Below are 14,250 nucleotides of genomic sequence, written 5' to 3'. Positions count from 1 at the left end.
GTGTGTACGTATGTGTGTGCACACATCTGTTAGTGTGCGTCTGATCTGCATGTGTGTATCTGTATGCAAGTGTGTCTATACCTGCTAGTATCTGTGTGTGCACGTCTATGCACGTGTTGCTGTACGCACACATGCATGAGTATACATGTGCGTAACAATATGTCTTTGTGCACATGTCTCTGTGTATGTGTATATCTGTTACAGGTGTGTCCATGTCTGTGTGTTTATCTGTGTGTCTCTATGCACAGGTGTGCCTGCATGTATGTGTATATATGTGCACAGGTGTGTCTCTGTGTATGTGAGTACATGTGTGCATGTATATGTATGGGTATATATGTATGCCCATGTGCATGTCTGTGTATATGTGTATGGATGTGTATATCTGTGTGTGCATGTGCATATCTGTGTGTATATGCATGTGTGTGTATATCTGTGCATGCATATGTGTGTGTCTGTGCATATGGATGTATCTGTGTGTGTGCATGTGTGTGTATGGGTGTGCATATCTGTGTCTATGTGCACATATGTATGTGTGTCTGAGTGTATCTGTGTGTATGTGCACTCATGCATGTGTATGCGTATGTATCTGTATATGTGCAGGCATGTCTGTGTGTACTTGTATGAGTGTGTATCTGTGTGTGTGCATGCATGCACATGTGTACATGTATGGGCATATCTGCGTGTGCATGTATGAACATGTATGAATGTATCTATGTGTATGGGTGTATATGTGTGTCTGTGTGCATGTGTGCATGTGTGGCAGGACCACACCAGGCAGCTGCAGGAAGACCCTGGCCCCGCCCCGCCCCACCCTGCTGGTCTGGCCCCCAGCTCCCAGCCCCAGGCAGCCCCTGCGGGAGGAGTAGTGAGTTCCAGCTGCCTGTGGTACCTGGAGCCCAGCACCAGCCTGCAGAGCCGCATACTCTGGCACTGCGATGCCTCAGCTGTCAAGTGAAGGCCGAGGTTGAGTGAGGATTTTGGACAGGCCAGGGTCTCCCTGGACAGAGGACCAGGAAGCCCCTTCCTTATTTGACGCCCGGCCCAGGGCTGTGACCCGGAGTGTGAAAGTTGCCGGTGAAGCCGTGGGGCCTCCTCCTGTCTGGACCTGGCCCAGCCTGGCTGTCCACAGCACTGCACCTGCTCTTCCATCCCCACCGCCACCCCAGGTGTGGACCAGCTGCCCCGAGTCCTCATTCCCAGCCTTGAGTGCTCAAGTTAAGGGCATCCAGTGCCTTCCCGCTCCGATCTGCTCCTGAATTCGTCCCTGTCATGGGCTAAGTTCGGTTGGGGACACAGAGCACAGGTCCTTGCACCCTGGAGCCACACCCTGTGTGTCCCTCCCTGCGCTGTGGCCCACTGTGTCTGGAAGCCCCCTGCACAGGGGCCCCTAGGGTTTCGCATCTGTGGGGTGCTGACGTGTGAGTTCCTCTACCTGCTTTTTTGCCCAGGAGCCGCACATGATTCTGCCCCTCATCCTCCCATCAAAGTCACGCCGGGCGCTTTCCCCTCAGGACCCTCAGCTTTTGGCACACAGAACTCCTGTGGATGGGTGGGTGCCTGGAGTGGCCTCACTGGGGCCTCCTGTCCCCAGGAGCTGTAGCCGGAGGTGTCACCCCAAGGAGGTGCTGTGTCAGGGGAGTGGTGGACAAGGTCCCACGAGACCCAGCCAGGTGCAGGTTGGACCCCAGCCAGGTTTGGACACTCACCATCACTAGTTTCCGTCACAGTGCTCAGCTCTGGGATGCGTGCAGGAGAGATGAGAAGTGGGTGGACCCGGCCTTGGGACCTCTGGGCGGGGCCTGAGGGGTAAACACACCCGAGTCAGGAGGGGCAAAGGCCTCTTCTGGTGCCAAGCTTTTCCCACAAAACGCTCATGTGTGAAATGTAAAGACTCGAGGGCGAGCATAAGCAGGGAGAGCCAGGCACTGCTGGGCCAGGGGTGCAGTTTTCTCCCACTTGCTGGCCCGCATCTGTGATAGTGGAACCCGCACAGAGCCCAGGACCCTCCATGAAGTTTGCAGAGCACAGCGTGGAATAGCTCGGGTGTCGGGTTGGCACGGTTGTCCACGCAGGGAACCCATGGTGGGGGCTCGGTGGTGACTCTGGAGGTGGTGGAGCCAGAGGAGAGCGCCGGCACGCCTAGCCTGGCTTCCAGAGCCTGTGTGTGTGTGTGTGTGTGTGCAAAGCTTCAGGACGAAGGGTGAGTGCAGAGTCTGACCGCAGGGCTCCTGGGCGGGGAGGGAGCGACTGGGCCTGGGGTCCTGTGGGATTTTGAAGCTCTCTGCAAAATTGGAGGGTTTAGGGTGTTTTCTTCTGTTTTTGCTTGCTAGGGTTGGAGACAGGGCTTCCACTGGAGCTACAGGCCAGGCCCTTTTTTATTCTTTATTTTTGGAGATGAGGTCTCACTAAGTCACTGAATTGCCCACAGGTGAGGCTCGAACTTGTGATCCTCCTGCCTCAGCCTCCCAGAGGAGGCTCCAACTCCTGCCACATGCCTGGCTCACGTCTGTGCTGACAGGGTCTGGAGGCTCTGGGCTGCCTCGCCTTGTGCATAGCCCCACACTGCTGGCTGACCGACAGAGCAGGAACAGGAAGGAGCCAGAGTGCAGCACCCGAGGGCCCAAGGCCTGTCCTCTCAGCTGCCCGTCCAGGGTCTCGGCTCCTCCAGCATTGCAGGTCACCAGGTGTCTGGTTCTACGGGACGTGCTCGCCATCCCAAGACACAGAGCCAGGAGGGTGGCGGGGGGAATCACACTGACCCAGGGCTGTGTTGCCCAGCACCAGGGGGGCCTCGGGGTGCCTCGCTCTCAGCGCCAGCAGCTCCTGCAGGCTCCCGGGGGAGACCCAGGTGACTCTGTCTCCACGGAAGGTCAGGCTGGGCTGCACTGGGCTCTCCGCCATCCTCTGGGAACAAAGGACAGTGTGTGTGTGAATGGGGAGGCTGCAGGCTGTGGCCAGCACCCGGAACAGTGCTCAGAGGCAGGGGTCCGAGCTCTGGGAAGCAGCACCTGGCACGGCCCATCACCTGCAGCATACAGTGCGACCTCCTCCTGGCCCTGAGCTCCAGCCATGCCGTCATTCTACTTGGGCTCGGGCTGGCTGCCCCTCCTCTGTCTGGGGGCTCAAGTTGCCTCTGAGGGGTGGCAGGTGCCACGCTTACTCTGTCCCAAACTGAGTGCCTGCTGTCCTGTCCCTTCCCATGACCTGAATGGAACCCAGGGTTCCCCAAAGCTCTGCTGACCCCACCCCACTATTGGCCTCCTTGAGCTCTTGATTGCATCTGCTGGCAAGTACGTCCGCTCTGCCCACCGAGAGCACCCAGCTCCCCTCACCTGGTGTCCCTCACAAGCCCGTGTCTTGGTGTTAGCTGGGGTCCCTCTCTGCCCCACAATGGCTTCTGTCTCACGCAGGGTAAAAGCTGGGGACACTGAGTTGGGTGACACCTCATGTGCTCTTGGACCCCAGGACTTTTGCACCTGCTGCCTTACCACCCAAGTGCCCTCTGCTGTTCTCTGTGACGGCTGCCTCCCTCCCCAAATGTCCACATGTCACGCTCTGGTCAGAGGCTTCCCTGGCCCGGATATTTAAATACAGCAGCCTGCATCCTATCTCTGCCTTTTCTTTGTCTTCCTGACCAGTCTGCACTTGCTGACACTGTTTCCTGTCTATTGCTCAGCTCATGTCTGTCTATCTGTCCCCAGAGCCTCAGGTCAGCTGGGATGGCAGGAGGGACAGCTAGGGCAGTGAATTCTTCCGTGGACGGGTCACCCAGCTGACTGACAGGAGTGTCCTGGGGAGGTCACCGATGAGCCCAGCTGAGGCCTGGGAGGGGCAGGCAGCAGGGTTCTAAATATCCTTGAGGGGGCAGTGTCCCAGGATGGGCGGCCACGAGGCTCAGCTGCCCTACCCTTCAGCAGTGCCGGGCCCAGCCCCTCTCACCATGAGCTCTGGGGGGAAGATGGGCTCCTGGGTCGGGTCCCAGGGCTGGAACTCCGTTCTGGGGATCAACTCCGAGCACATCTGGGGAGGCAGAGGCGGGGCATCAGCGGGGTAGGCCACTCCCTCCTCAGTGGGCGTTCATTCTGCTGCTGCAAGGTTGGGGCTCCCTCTGTCCCAACTGCACAGGCCAGGCAAGGAGAGGAACCTGGAGCCCCCAGGTTCCCCACGTACAGCTTCTCCCAGCCAGTGCTCCACACTCCAGTCGAGGACACTCACGTGAGCTTGTGGGCCATTGCGCCCCGGAGGGCAGGTGCCATCCCCTGGCTGGTCCAGGCAGCACTGCCGGGCTCCGTGCTGCCCGCAGCTGGCCGAGTCCTGAGGGGAGAAAGCTTGGCTGTCAGTGGGACACAGTCGTCTCCCGGCAGTAACCGCAGTGCCTGCTCTGTTGCCTGGTTACTTTACAGAGCTGCACATGAGTAACAGGAAGTCTTACATTATAGATACTATGTGTTATACGGTGGAAAATGATGTATAACGAACTCTGCAACATGCGTGTATAACATGAATATAACATAAATAAATACAAGACATAAAGTAACAAGATACGGAAGTCTAAAAGAATAAACACCTTGAATGACATGTTTTGAAATTTTGTTGTTTTTCCTCTTTCAAATGGTTTTTTAAAAAAGAATAAACAGTCTCCTCTGCTTTGTTGTAGTCTGACATGGCGCATATTTAGGAATGTACTATATTAATATAGTACAGACTTACACAGTACATGGTATCTGAGCGTTTTTATTACACACGCAGTTTGTATATCCCTGAAGTTTTTAGGTTAATTCCTAGTGGTAAAATCAGTTTATAAATTGTTTATGCTGGACATGGAGGCACACATCTCTAATCCTAGCACTCAGGAAGCCAAGGTGGGGGAGCACCAGGCAGACAAGGCCAGCCTGGACTTCTGGGGCTCCTCGAGGCCCCGTCTGCTTTTGTTTCCTTGGAGGGGTCCGGTGCTGCAGGGTGGACGTCCCTAACTCCAGGGAAGATCCAGACCCGGGATGCTGAGTGGCTCTGTCCCCGAGGGTCCCCACCCCGGCCAGCGGTCCTGCCGTGCTGCCCTGGAGCCACCCCTCCCCACTCACCAGGCAGAAGGTCCTGCCGCTCTCGAGGATTGGCCGGTAGCCGGTGCAGCGACACAGGTTCCCTGGGAAGCAAGGCCCTGTGGTCAGTGTTTCCATGAGAGGTACCCGGGCGGCTGGTGACCGCCAATTGTCCATCAGCGATGGGTGTTGGGACTGAGCTCCAGCCTCGCATGCTGGGTGAGCAGCACCCTGATCTGCACCTCCAGCCCCATGAGTTAGAGGACATCAGAGTGCTTCAGCATCTGCCACGCAGTCCCGTTTCCTCCCTTTCCTTAGGCCACCGCCCTTCCTGCCACCGGTTGCAGGCTGGTTCTCTGTTCCAGAGGAGATGCGTCTAGCGGTGAGCTCACTTCACCATCTCCGCTCACTCCACACCCATCTCTCTATCCCTATTATGTGTCTATCAATCATCTATCACGTATCTATTATGAATTGCCTATGTATGGATTATCTATGTAGTTATGTGTTTATCTTCTTATCTATGCATCATCTATCATCTCTCTATGTACCAGTGTGTCTATGTATTGTTACCAACCAGGTATCTATGTGTCTCTATGTTTTTCTATCACTCATCTGTCTACTCATCCATCCATCAGACGATGTGGGAATGGCACCCCTGGCCTCTCACATGCTAGGTGAGCACTCGCCACGAGGCTGTCCCTGCCCCTGTGCAGCAAGCTGCTCTCAGACGTGAGCCCGGGATTCTGAACAGAACTGGTGGACCAGGTGGCACCGCGCCCGGTGTGTCTGTCCTGCCTGGGGTGTCTGTCCCGCAGTGCTGGCGCTTTCTCCGGGTCAGGTCTGCTAACTGTGCAGAGCCTAGCTCTGCTGCGACCCTGTGGCGTCAGTGTCGGGGCGGCACCAGGACCTGCACGGTCCCCACTCCCCCAACCCGGCTCCCAGGTCGAGGGCAGGGCCAGGGCGGGGCCTGCAGCCCTCGGCTACGCCCACCCGCCAGGGTCTCCGCCCGTCTTTGGCGGCGGGCTGGTTTGGGGGCGGGGCATGCCGCAAGGCCACACCCACCTGCGAGGGTCAGTCTGGGACCCTCGGGGCGGGCCCGGCAGTCCAGGCCACGCCCACCCGCCAGGGTCTCAGCCGGGATGGCGGCGGTGGGCGGGGCCCGGGGCGGGGCCTGCAGCCCGCCACACCCACCTGCGAGGGCCTCCAGCAGCTGCTCCTCCGAGGGCTGCGGGTGGCTGCGGAGCAGGGCGTACAGCGACATCACCATCCCGGGCGTGCAGAAGCCGCACTGCGTGCCGTGGCTCTTGGCGATCCGCTCCTGCGGCAGAGCGCAAGGTCAGGGAGGGCCCGTTAGGGCCTGGGGGCCCTCGTCGCGATGGAGCCCGGCGCCCCTCCGGTCGGAGCCTCGCGCCGCTTCCTGAATCCCTGTGCGGGGGACCTGACTCGGAGACGCGGGCTTCGCCCCGCATCCAGCTGAGCTGCACTTCGACCCCCCCCCCCCAGCCTCCAGGATGGGCTTGGACTTGGGCCGTGTGCACCCGCCGCCTCAGGTGGCAGCTTCACTCGCAAAGGCCTGGTTATTTAAAGCGCACCCCCTGGCCAGCAGTGGCTCACGCTTCCCTCCAAACTTCCCGACCGGAATCTGCATTTTTCGGCTCCCAGGGGCTCTTGGGAACAGCAGCGCCTGGAGTGCCTGGTTCCAGGCTTCAGGGTGCGGTGCAGTCCCGGATTCAGGATTCAGTCCCAGCCTTGCCTCGTGAGTTCAGCTTCTCTTCCCGGGTGCCCCGGCTGGTCCTTCACCTCTATGGAGGGCCCCTCTCTGAATCTCAGGGTGAGGCCCTTGCGGGAAGGCTCAGTCCAGTACTCCCCACGCCCCATGGCAGTGACAGGAGCCCCCTGTACTTGAGGTTGGGGTGAGGGAGGTGACTCCCACATCCGCAGTTACTGTCAGACTCCGATTGTCCCCTTTGGTTTCACTCCGGGGCCTCTGCCGCAGGAGGACCCCGAGTTTTATCCTGCTAACCCAGGGCTGCTTTGTCCTCTGTCTTCTGCTGCATGTGACACCTCTCCCACCGCACAGGCCAAGGATGTGTATCTTGGTGACCCTGCTGACCTCGCAGGTGTAACACATGCCGAGAAGACATCACCCCATAGAGGGCTGGGTCCAGCATCCTTCTGAGTCCCTGGGCTGAAGCAGTCCCTGACCAGGCACCCAGGCTTCCTGGACCAGAGATGGCCTGGAGGCTCAGGTGGTGGGAAGTGGGGAGCAGATTCCACTCACCTGCACGGGGTGGACCCTGGTTCTGATGCTGCCCACGCCTTCCACAGTGGTGACAGCCGCCCCGTGCAGAGAGCAGAGGGGCACCAGGCATGCAGTGACGGCGATGTGTCTGTGTGGGAGACACGGGGGACCAGGGGAGTGACCTCTGGGGGTCTGGAAATAGGGAGGGGGCACCCTGAGGGCAGCTGGGGAGTCCTGACTTCAGAAAAGCTTTCAAAGCCCATTGCAGACCCCTGGGCAACAGTGACCCCTTGTAATTAGGGCAGCACTTGTTCGTAGTTTTGGGGATTTCGAGGGCTGCTCCTGCAGGGAGCTGGGCTGGTGCTACCTCGGCTTCCTGGAGGCCAGGTCGAACCGGGACAGCATCACAGTGCAGGTGCCGCAGCTGCCTCCCCCGCAGGCCGACTTGGTTCCTGTGAGGCCGACTGGGGGGCTGGTCAAGGAAAGGACCTCGCTGCCCTGTGACCCGGGGGGTGGTGGTCTAAGGCCCTCGCTGTCTCCTGGGCATGTAGGGGGTTAGGGGACTGAGGCCCTCTGTGGCGGTGAGGAGGGGCCCAGGTGCCCCTCTGGCCCAGCCTCTTGCTTCAGCAGCTCTGGTGTTGCCCTGAACAATGTGGCCATGTGTCCCTGGAGGTCTCTGTGGTCCTGTTTCAGAGCCTGCTTGGCCCCCCACCCCCACTCTGGCTGTGAGGACTGGAACGCAGGCTCTGCCTTGATGCTTGCTTGGTGCATCCTTCTCTCTGAGAGAGACGTGTCCACAGTGTGCTGGCTGGTTGTGCCTGACTGGGGCCACTGGGACAGGCTCATGACCAGGCTCGGCCGTCTGAGTGGTGGAGGCAGAGTCTGAAAGCCACTGGGGAGGTGACCAACAAGTGACTGGAAAGCCCGCACCAGGCAGTGGGCAGCAAGGTGTCAGGATGCCCCAGCCTAGAACCCACCACTTCCCTGTTTGTCATGAGAACTGTGGAGGGAATCTTAGTTCTTTTAAATGTGAAAGCCTCTAATTTTCAAGTGTTGACAACTAATTAGGAACCACCAACAGAACTTTGTGGGAGTGGGTGGGGAATGGGTGGGGGGCCATGCAGGTGTAACTGTCCTTGAGGGAGGATTAGTCCCTCTCATGCTGAGTCACACCTGAGCCGCTTGGGGAGCCCTCTTTCCCTCAGGCCAGCCTGCAACCCGACACCCATAATCCCACAGGAGCCACAGGAGCCAGGGCCAGGGTGCTGGCTGTAGGTGGGTAAGGCTTTGCCAGGACTTGGCTGAAAGGGTCCGGTTCCTTCGCAGGTAGGTCAGCAGGGTCACTTCTGGGTCCACATCCCGCTCTGTCACCTGTGTTAGGAACAGGGAGGTTGTCAGACAGGGACAGGTGGGGTGTGATCAGGGGCTGGCCTAGACTGGACCTGGCTTTCTGCTCCCTGTCTGTGCTGGGTGGGGGTGGGGATGGAGCCCTGAGGTGCACACATGTGTGACGAGAGGGCTCTCCACGTGCTATGGTCCGGGCGAATTTCCTGCTCCATCTCCTGTGCTCCCCCAGACCTCACATGGGGGTGGGCCTTGGCATGTGCCTTTGCGTGTGTGCACGTGTGTGCACGTGTGTGTGTGTGTGTGTAACCGAGGGCCCTGGAGGGTGCAAGGCTGAAGAAGTCGGAGTGTCTCTGAGATACTCTGGGGAGCAGCTTTGGTGACATCCAGGGCGTCAGCGTTCATGGCAGAAAAGGGAGAATAGCCATTGCCCCAGCAGCCTCCTCGGGGCCCCAGGAGATCAGGTGTCACAGGTTCCACACCCTACAGCAGGAGAATGAGCAGGAGGCTGGAGCAGAGAGTGACAGTGGCTTGGAAGGAGACTGGGCAGGAGGCCATGGGCAGGCGGTGGCCGGGAGGCCTCCTGGGTCTGCCGTGGGGGTGGGGTCACCAGGCAGGACCGGCGCAGGGAGGGGAGTGGGAGAGTGGCCGGTCCCCAAGGTTGTGTGGCCAGTAGCAAATGTGGGCTTCCAAGTGCCTGTGTCGGTGGCCAGGAGGGAATACAAGTCCCCCTAGAGCTAGCCCCCACGGGAAGAGGACCAGGCCAGCCGTAACTGCCTCAGCCATTCCTGAGGATGGGGACTTCACCGGAAATGAGGACGGCAAAGGGAAAGACTCTGAAGGCTGCATTTGTGTGCTCCTGGGTTCCAGGGTCAGACAGGCTCGGGGCCTGGGGCCGCCCGCCCTGTGAGCATCCACTGTCACCTGTGGTTTCCATGCAGTCCCCTCAGCTGCAGGGAACCAGAGAATGGACCGGAGAGGTCTCAGGGCACTGGGTTTGCACAGCGCTTACCTTCCTCCCATTCACGAAGAACACCAGCACGTCGGAGCCTGGAGGGTGAGGCATGGCTGGGGAGCAGGTGCCTGGCAGCTGAGGACAGTGGTGGGCCGGATCGAGGCTCGCTCTGGGAAGGGCTGGAGGAGCCGGTGGCGGAGCAGGCTGGGGTGGCAATGCCCAGCTCCTAGCTTTTAAGCTGGGGCCCAGCCCAGCCTCATGTCCCACCCACTTTGGCCCAAGCTGACTGGGCGCAGCTGTATCTCCTCAGGTTCCTGGTAGCTGGAGGGGACAGTGTGGAAACCCAGGTGATGGTGGACCTCACGCGGCAGTCTTGCCCCTGTCCTGCACGCTTTCCTGCTAGGGTCACTGCCGGGAGCCCCCAGGGCAGCTCGGGTCCCTGCAGCAGTGGGGGAGGGTGGGGCAAGCCCCTCTCAAGAGCAGTGCCCAGTGCACTCAGCCGGTGGATCCTCAGGCCTGCGGGGACCTGGTCCACATGGGGCAACACTGCCTTGTCGTGGAATTCGTGACCCCTCTGTGCCCCGAGCTCAGCGAGCCTGGGCCCCTGCTGGGACGAAGTCTTCTTGGCCCTGGTTCTGCTGCTAGATTAGGAGGGGATGGCTGGGGGTCCTCTGAGGGATTTCTCCATCCCGCCGCCCAGCGGCTTGGCCACCCTCCCCCTCAGGGTCCTGGGAACACTGGTGCCGGTGGCACTGGAGTCGATCTCTTCACGACTGCAGTGCCTGGGTCCTTGTGGGTCTCTGAGTCCTCCCAGGGGTGTGCTTGGTGTTTGAGTATGCGTGTTTCACATGTGCTAAGGAGGTGTGGAGCTGGGTGTGGTGGTACATGCCTGTAATCCCAGCAGTCAGGAGCCTGATGCAGGAGGACCATAGTGCAGCCGTAGACAATTTAGAGAGACCTTGTCTCAGAGTAAAACAGAAAGGAGAATGGGAAGGGCTCGGCCCCAGGGTCACAAAACAAAAGCAAAACCCCAGGAGCAGTGGCGGGCCGGAGGGAGCTGCGGTGCACTCTGGGCACACAGCCGCCCGGGCTCCTTCCTGCTCCAACCTCACTGTTCTCCTCCTGTCCCTTGGCCTGGCCTCAGGGTCTCCAGCACTGCGCACCCCAGGCTGCCCCACTCTGATGGGACCTGGGCTCTGCAGAGTGTGTTCCCGGCCTAGCCACGGTGCCCAGTGCCAGGCAACCTCTGCTGCCCTCTCCTTGACCGTGGTGAGCCTGGGCCCCATGGTAGGACTCTTGGGTGTCACCTGTGCTGCTTCCTGCTGTGGGCTCAGCACGCATTTGCACCTCGAGGTTGTGGCCATGCCTGACTCACATCCCCGAGCTGTGGCCCTAATCTAGCAGCAGAACCCACTGCACTCCTTGCAGGAGCTGGAAAGGAGACTCTGATAAGGATGGGGCTCGTTTCCTGGAGGCAGTGGCTGCGCTCGGGTGGGGAAGGCAGGGACAGCTTGGAAAATAGCCACGGGCATTGTTTCTCAAGGTCATGGTTTCCTTTGGCAGCTGGCATTCCCTAAAGGTTTCTGCCTTGCAGAGGAATTAGCCATGTTTGGGGACGAAGATGGGGTGGCACCTGGGGAAGACGTGTGGGCTGGAGGGTGAGTGCCAGGGACACGAGGAGGAGCGGGGTCCCAGCCCTACTGTGGTCACTTCTGCTTATGGGAAATCAGCTGGAGCTGTGTGCAGTCCACCACCTGTCCCCTTCCCCTGCTCCCTGGAGCACAGTGGCTCGGGTGTCTCAAATGGAGCCGGATAAACAGTGCAGGTGGGAAGAGGGCAGTGATGCAGAAAACAGCTCGAGCTAGTGCCTGACCACAGCGCTGGAGCTGGACGGTGCACAGCTACTTGGATTAGGGGCCCAGTGACCGCAGTGGCAGCCCTGAACCGGTCGGAGCAGGAAGTCCTCCTCTGAACGTGGTGTAAACAGAGAGCAGGTGGCCCGGTCAGCTGGGGATGGGGAGGGCGGGAAGCGGTTCCTGCCGTGGAGAGAAGCCGTGACTTCTCTCCATTTTTCTTTAATGAAAAGTAGAGAAAAAGTCCTTCCACTGTCTTCCTGGCCTCCAGCCCCCCGGAACCCCTCAGACGCCTCCATCTTTGTCCCCAGCGAGGCCGAGTTCTCTGTACTGTTCCATGTGGTGGTCCAAGTGCGGCTGAATGGTTATGCAATAGGTGGGTGTCACACCTGTGTCCCTGGCAGCCACGGTGAGCAGTGCCAGAGGCCGCTCAGTCCTCTGTGAGTGACTGAGCCTGGGGAAACCCGAACCCCATGCTGCCTGCACACCCTTGGGACTGCAAAGGCCTGGCAGGCGCTTTGGTCTGCTGGGGTCTTTGGACCCCAGGGTGGGACAGGGATGGCAGGTGGGGGCTCTGTGTGATTCCTGAACACCCTGGGGTTCTGGGCCATGGGGTCACTCTCTTCCTCCCTGCCCCACATCAGCCTTTCCTCCAGGCCTGGGTCTGCAGAAGGGGGTTCTGACACCGGTACTCTGGAGACCAGGGATCTGGCATACCAGGAGACTTTGGTCCCTGGTGGGTGTTATTACTGGGCATCTGCTGGCCCGATGGCTGCACTCCTCTTGCCTGGCCAGGGAGTATGAAGAGGCTGGAGGGTCTTCCCCTAAGCTTCCTGCTCCTATGCCCTGGGGACAAGGTTGTAGATCAGGTCACTCAGCCAGGATTTAAACTGGCATCACTCACAGAGGGTGGGGATCACTCACCAGTGTCCCGCTCTCCCCTGGGGTTGGGCCTTTGCAGGTTGATGGGGTTAAGGTGAAATTCTGGGGTCATCTGAAGAGAGGAGCTCAAGGGACAGCAGAGGGCATGGCAGCGGGAGCTGGGACAAGTGCCGAGGCCTGCACAAGCCCAGCGCGCCCGAGTCAGCAAGCCAGAGGACACAGGCAGACTCTGCTCAGGGCTGCTGGGAGTGGGCGTCTCCCTCCGTGGGCTTGTGACTCAGGCCTCGAGGGAGAGAAGATGCTGCTGGCCATGCGGCCCTGGGAACCGAGGACGAGGCCAGTAAGGAAGTGTGGCGGGACAGTGTCTGCCTCAGCTGAGCACGAGGGCGTTACACTGTACCCAAAGGAAGCACTGTGCAGAGACAGACAGACACTGGAGAGCAGGCGAGGACAGACAGGCCGGCGCCCAGGGAGACGTGAACACCGGCATTGCAGGACTAAGTACAGGGAGCCGTGAAGCTTGAGGACCGAGAAGCTGAGCCGCAGGTGGCACTGAGCGGGGCGCTCTGAGATGGACACTGTCCTCAGCCCCTGGCCGGGAGTGAAGCACACCCAGCCGATGGCACCTGACACTACCCCTGGCTCCAAGGGCAAGGGCAGCCTCTCCAAGGTCAGAGGCCGGGAGAGCAAGTGTTTACGGCTCAGCAGCTGGTCTCTCAGCCAAAGCAGATGCCAGAGGGCGCGGCCAGGAGTCGAGGGGCTGAGGGCATGGTGGGCGGCCAGACAGCGGCGGAGGGGATCAGGAGTCCTCCCAGGCGGGAGGAGTGAAGGACAGGATCCCCGGGTGGGCGCTTGGTAATCTCAGGCTCCCAGGTGCCAGCTGGTCACTTCTGGGCTTTGGGGGAGGGCAGCTGATGGTGGGGGAAACAGCAGAGGAGAAGTGTGTGTGTGTGTGTGTGTGTGTGTGTGTGTGTGTGTGTGTGTATGTTTGTGCAGGTAAATGCAGATGGATAAGGAAAAGTACCGATGAACTTCCAGATAGAGCAGCAAAAATAATCAAACGGGAGACAGCACAGTAAAAGATATACTGCAGTACACATGGCATACTTATTATGTATTAGGTGGCAGATCAGATCAGAAAACCCTAACCATGGGGCTGGGGATTTAGCTCAGCGGCATAAGCATCTGCCTTGCAAGCAGGCGGTCGTGAGTTCAAACCCCAGTACCGATTAAAAAAAAAAAAAAAAAGAAAACCCTCAACGTAGATATCTACTGTTACAGGGAGGAGCAGCCCACAGAGCTAACACCCAGTGAGGCTGCCCACTGTGGAAGAGCACTTTTGGATGAAGACCCAGAAGTGCATGGATTTATAGATGAATTTTGTGTAATCATTAGAATAATGGCAATATTATTTAAATTCTCTCTGACATATGTAAGTAGAAATTCTGCTCAATTCATCTTATAAATCTAATAAAAACCTTAATACCAAACCTAATATCAATAGAAAAAAATTGTCAGTGAGTTCCATTTGTGAATATAAATGCAAAGATTCTAAGTAAAATAATAGCAAAATAGAATCCAGCAGTGTTTCATGGGATGATATACCAAGCAAGGATTGTTTCTGACCCAGCGAGTTTTTGGTCCTCTGCCTCAAGAGACACAAAAGACAAAACAGAGAAAGAAAAAAAAGAGGCCTTTATTGTGGGCACAGGAGAGCTGCTGAAGAGACGCAAGCACCCACTGAAGGGAACAAAGAAAAACTTAGGGCTTTGTTTGGAATTGGGTGGAGTTGAAGGGGTGGCGGAATGACGTATTGACAGCTGATTGGGGGCAGGAAGTTCAGCTTTGGGATTTTCGAGAAGAATGGGGGATCAGTGCTGAAGGGAGGTGCTGTCTGGTGCCATGGTGATTCGCACTTGGGAAAAGCACGTC

The 14,250-nt window shown here is 58.6% G+C and overlaps 1 protein-coding gene across 2 annotated transcripts in view; it reads right to left on the bottom strand.

Moving 5' to 3' along the window:
- The window catches only part of Aox2 (Aldehyde oxidase 2), a 37,430-nt gene extending 27,652 nt beyond the window's left edge, over positions 1-9,778 (bottom strand). Inside the window, 10 exon segments of one of the 2 annotated variants that reach the window (NM_001278764.1) lie at positions 1,707-1,799; positions 2,760-2,904; positions 3,940-4,020; positions 4,216-4,314; positions 5,082-5,143; positions 6,234-6,360; positions 7,324-7,432; positions 7,652-7,748; positions 8,598-8,655; positions 9,641-9,778. In NM_001278764.1, the coding sequence (NP_001265693.1) occupies positions 1,707-1,799; positions 2,760-2,904; positions 3,940-4,020; positions 4,216-4,314; positions 5,082-5,143; positions 6,234-6,360; positions 7,324-7,432; positions 7,652-7,748; positions 8,598-8,655; positions 9,641-9,694 (925 nt within the window). In that variant the 5' untranslated portion in view covers positions 9,695-9,778. 2 annotated transcript variants of the gene reach the window in all.
- Between the last annotated feature and the right edge of the window lie 4,472 nt (positions 9,779-14,250).

This window comes from Cavia porcellus, unplaced genomic scaffold, assembly GCF_034190915.1.
Source record: "Cavia porcellus strain 051 isolate PalLab524CR breed Dunkin Hartley unplaced genomic scaffold, mCavPor4.1 scaffold_12, whole genome shotgun sequence".
Taxonomy (NCBI): domain Eukaryota; kingdom Metazoa; phylum Chordata; class Mammalia; order Rodentia; family Caviidae; genus Cavia; species Cavia porcellus.
The sequence above is the reverse complement of the archived record's forward strand: the minus strand, read 5'-3'. Positions and strand labels throughout refer to the sequence as shown.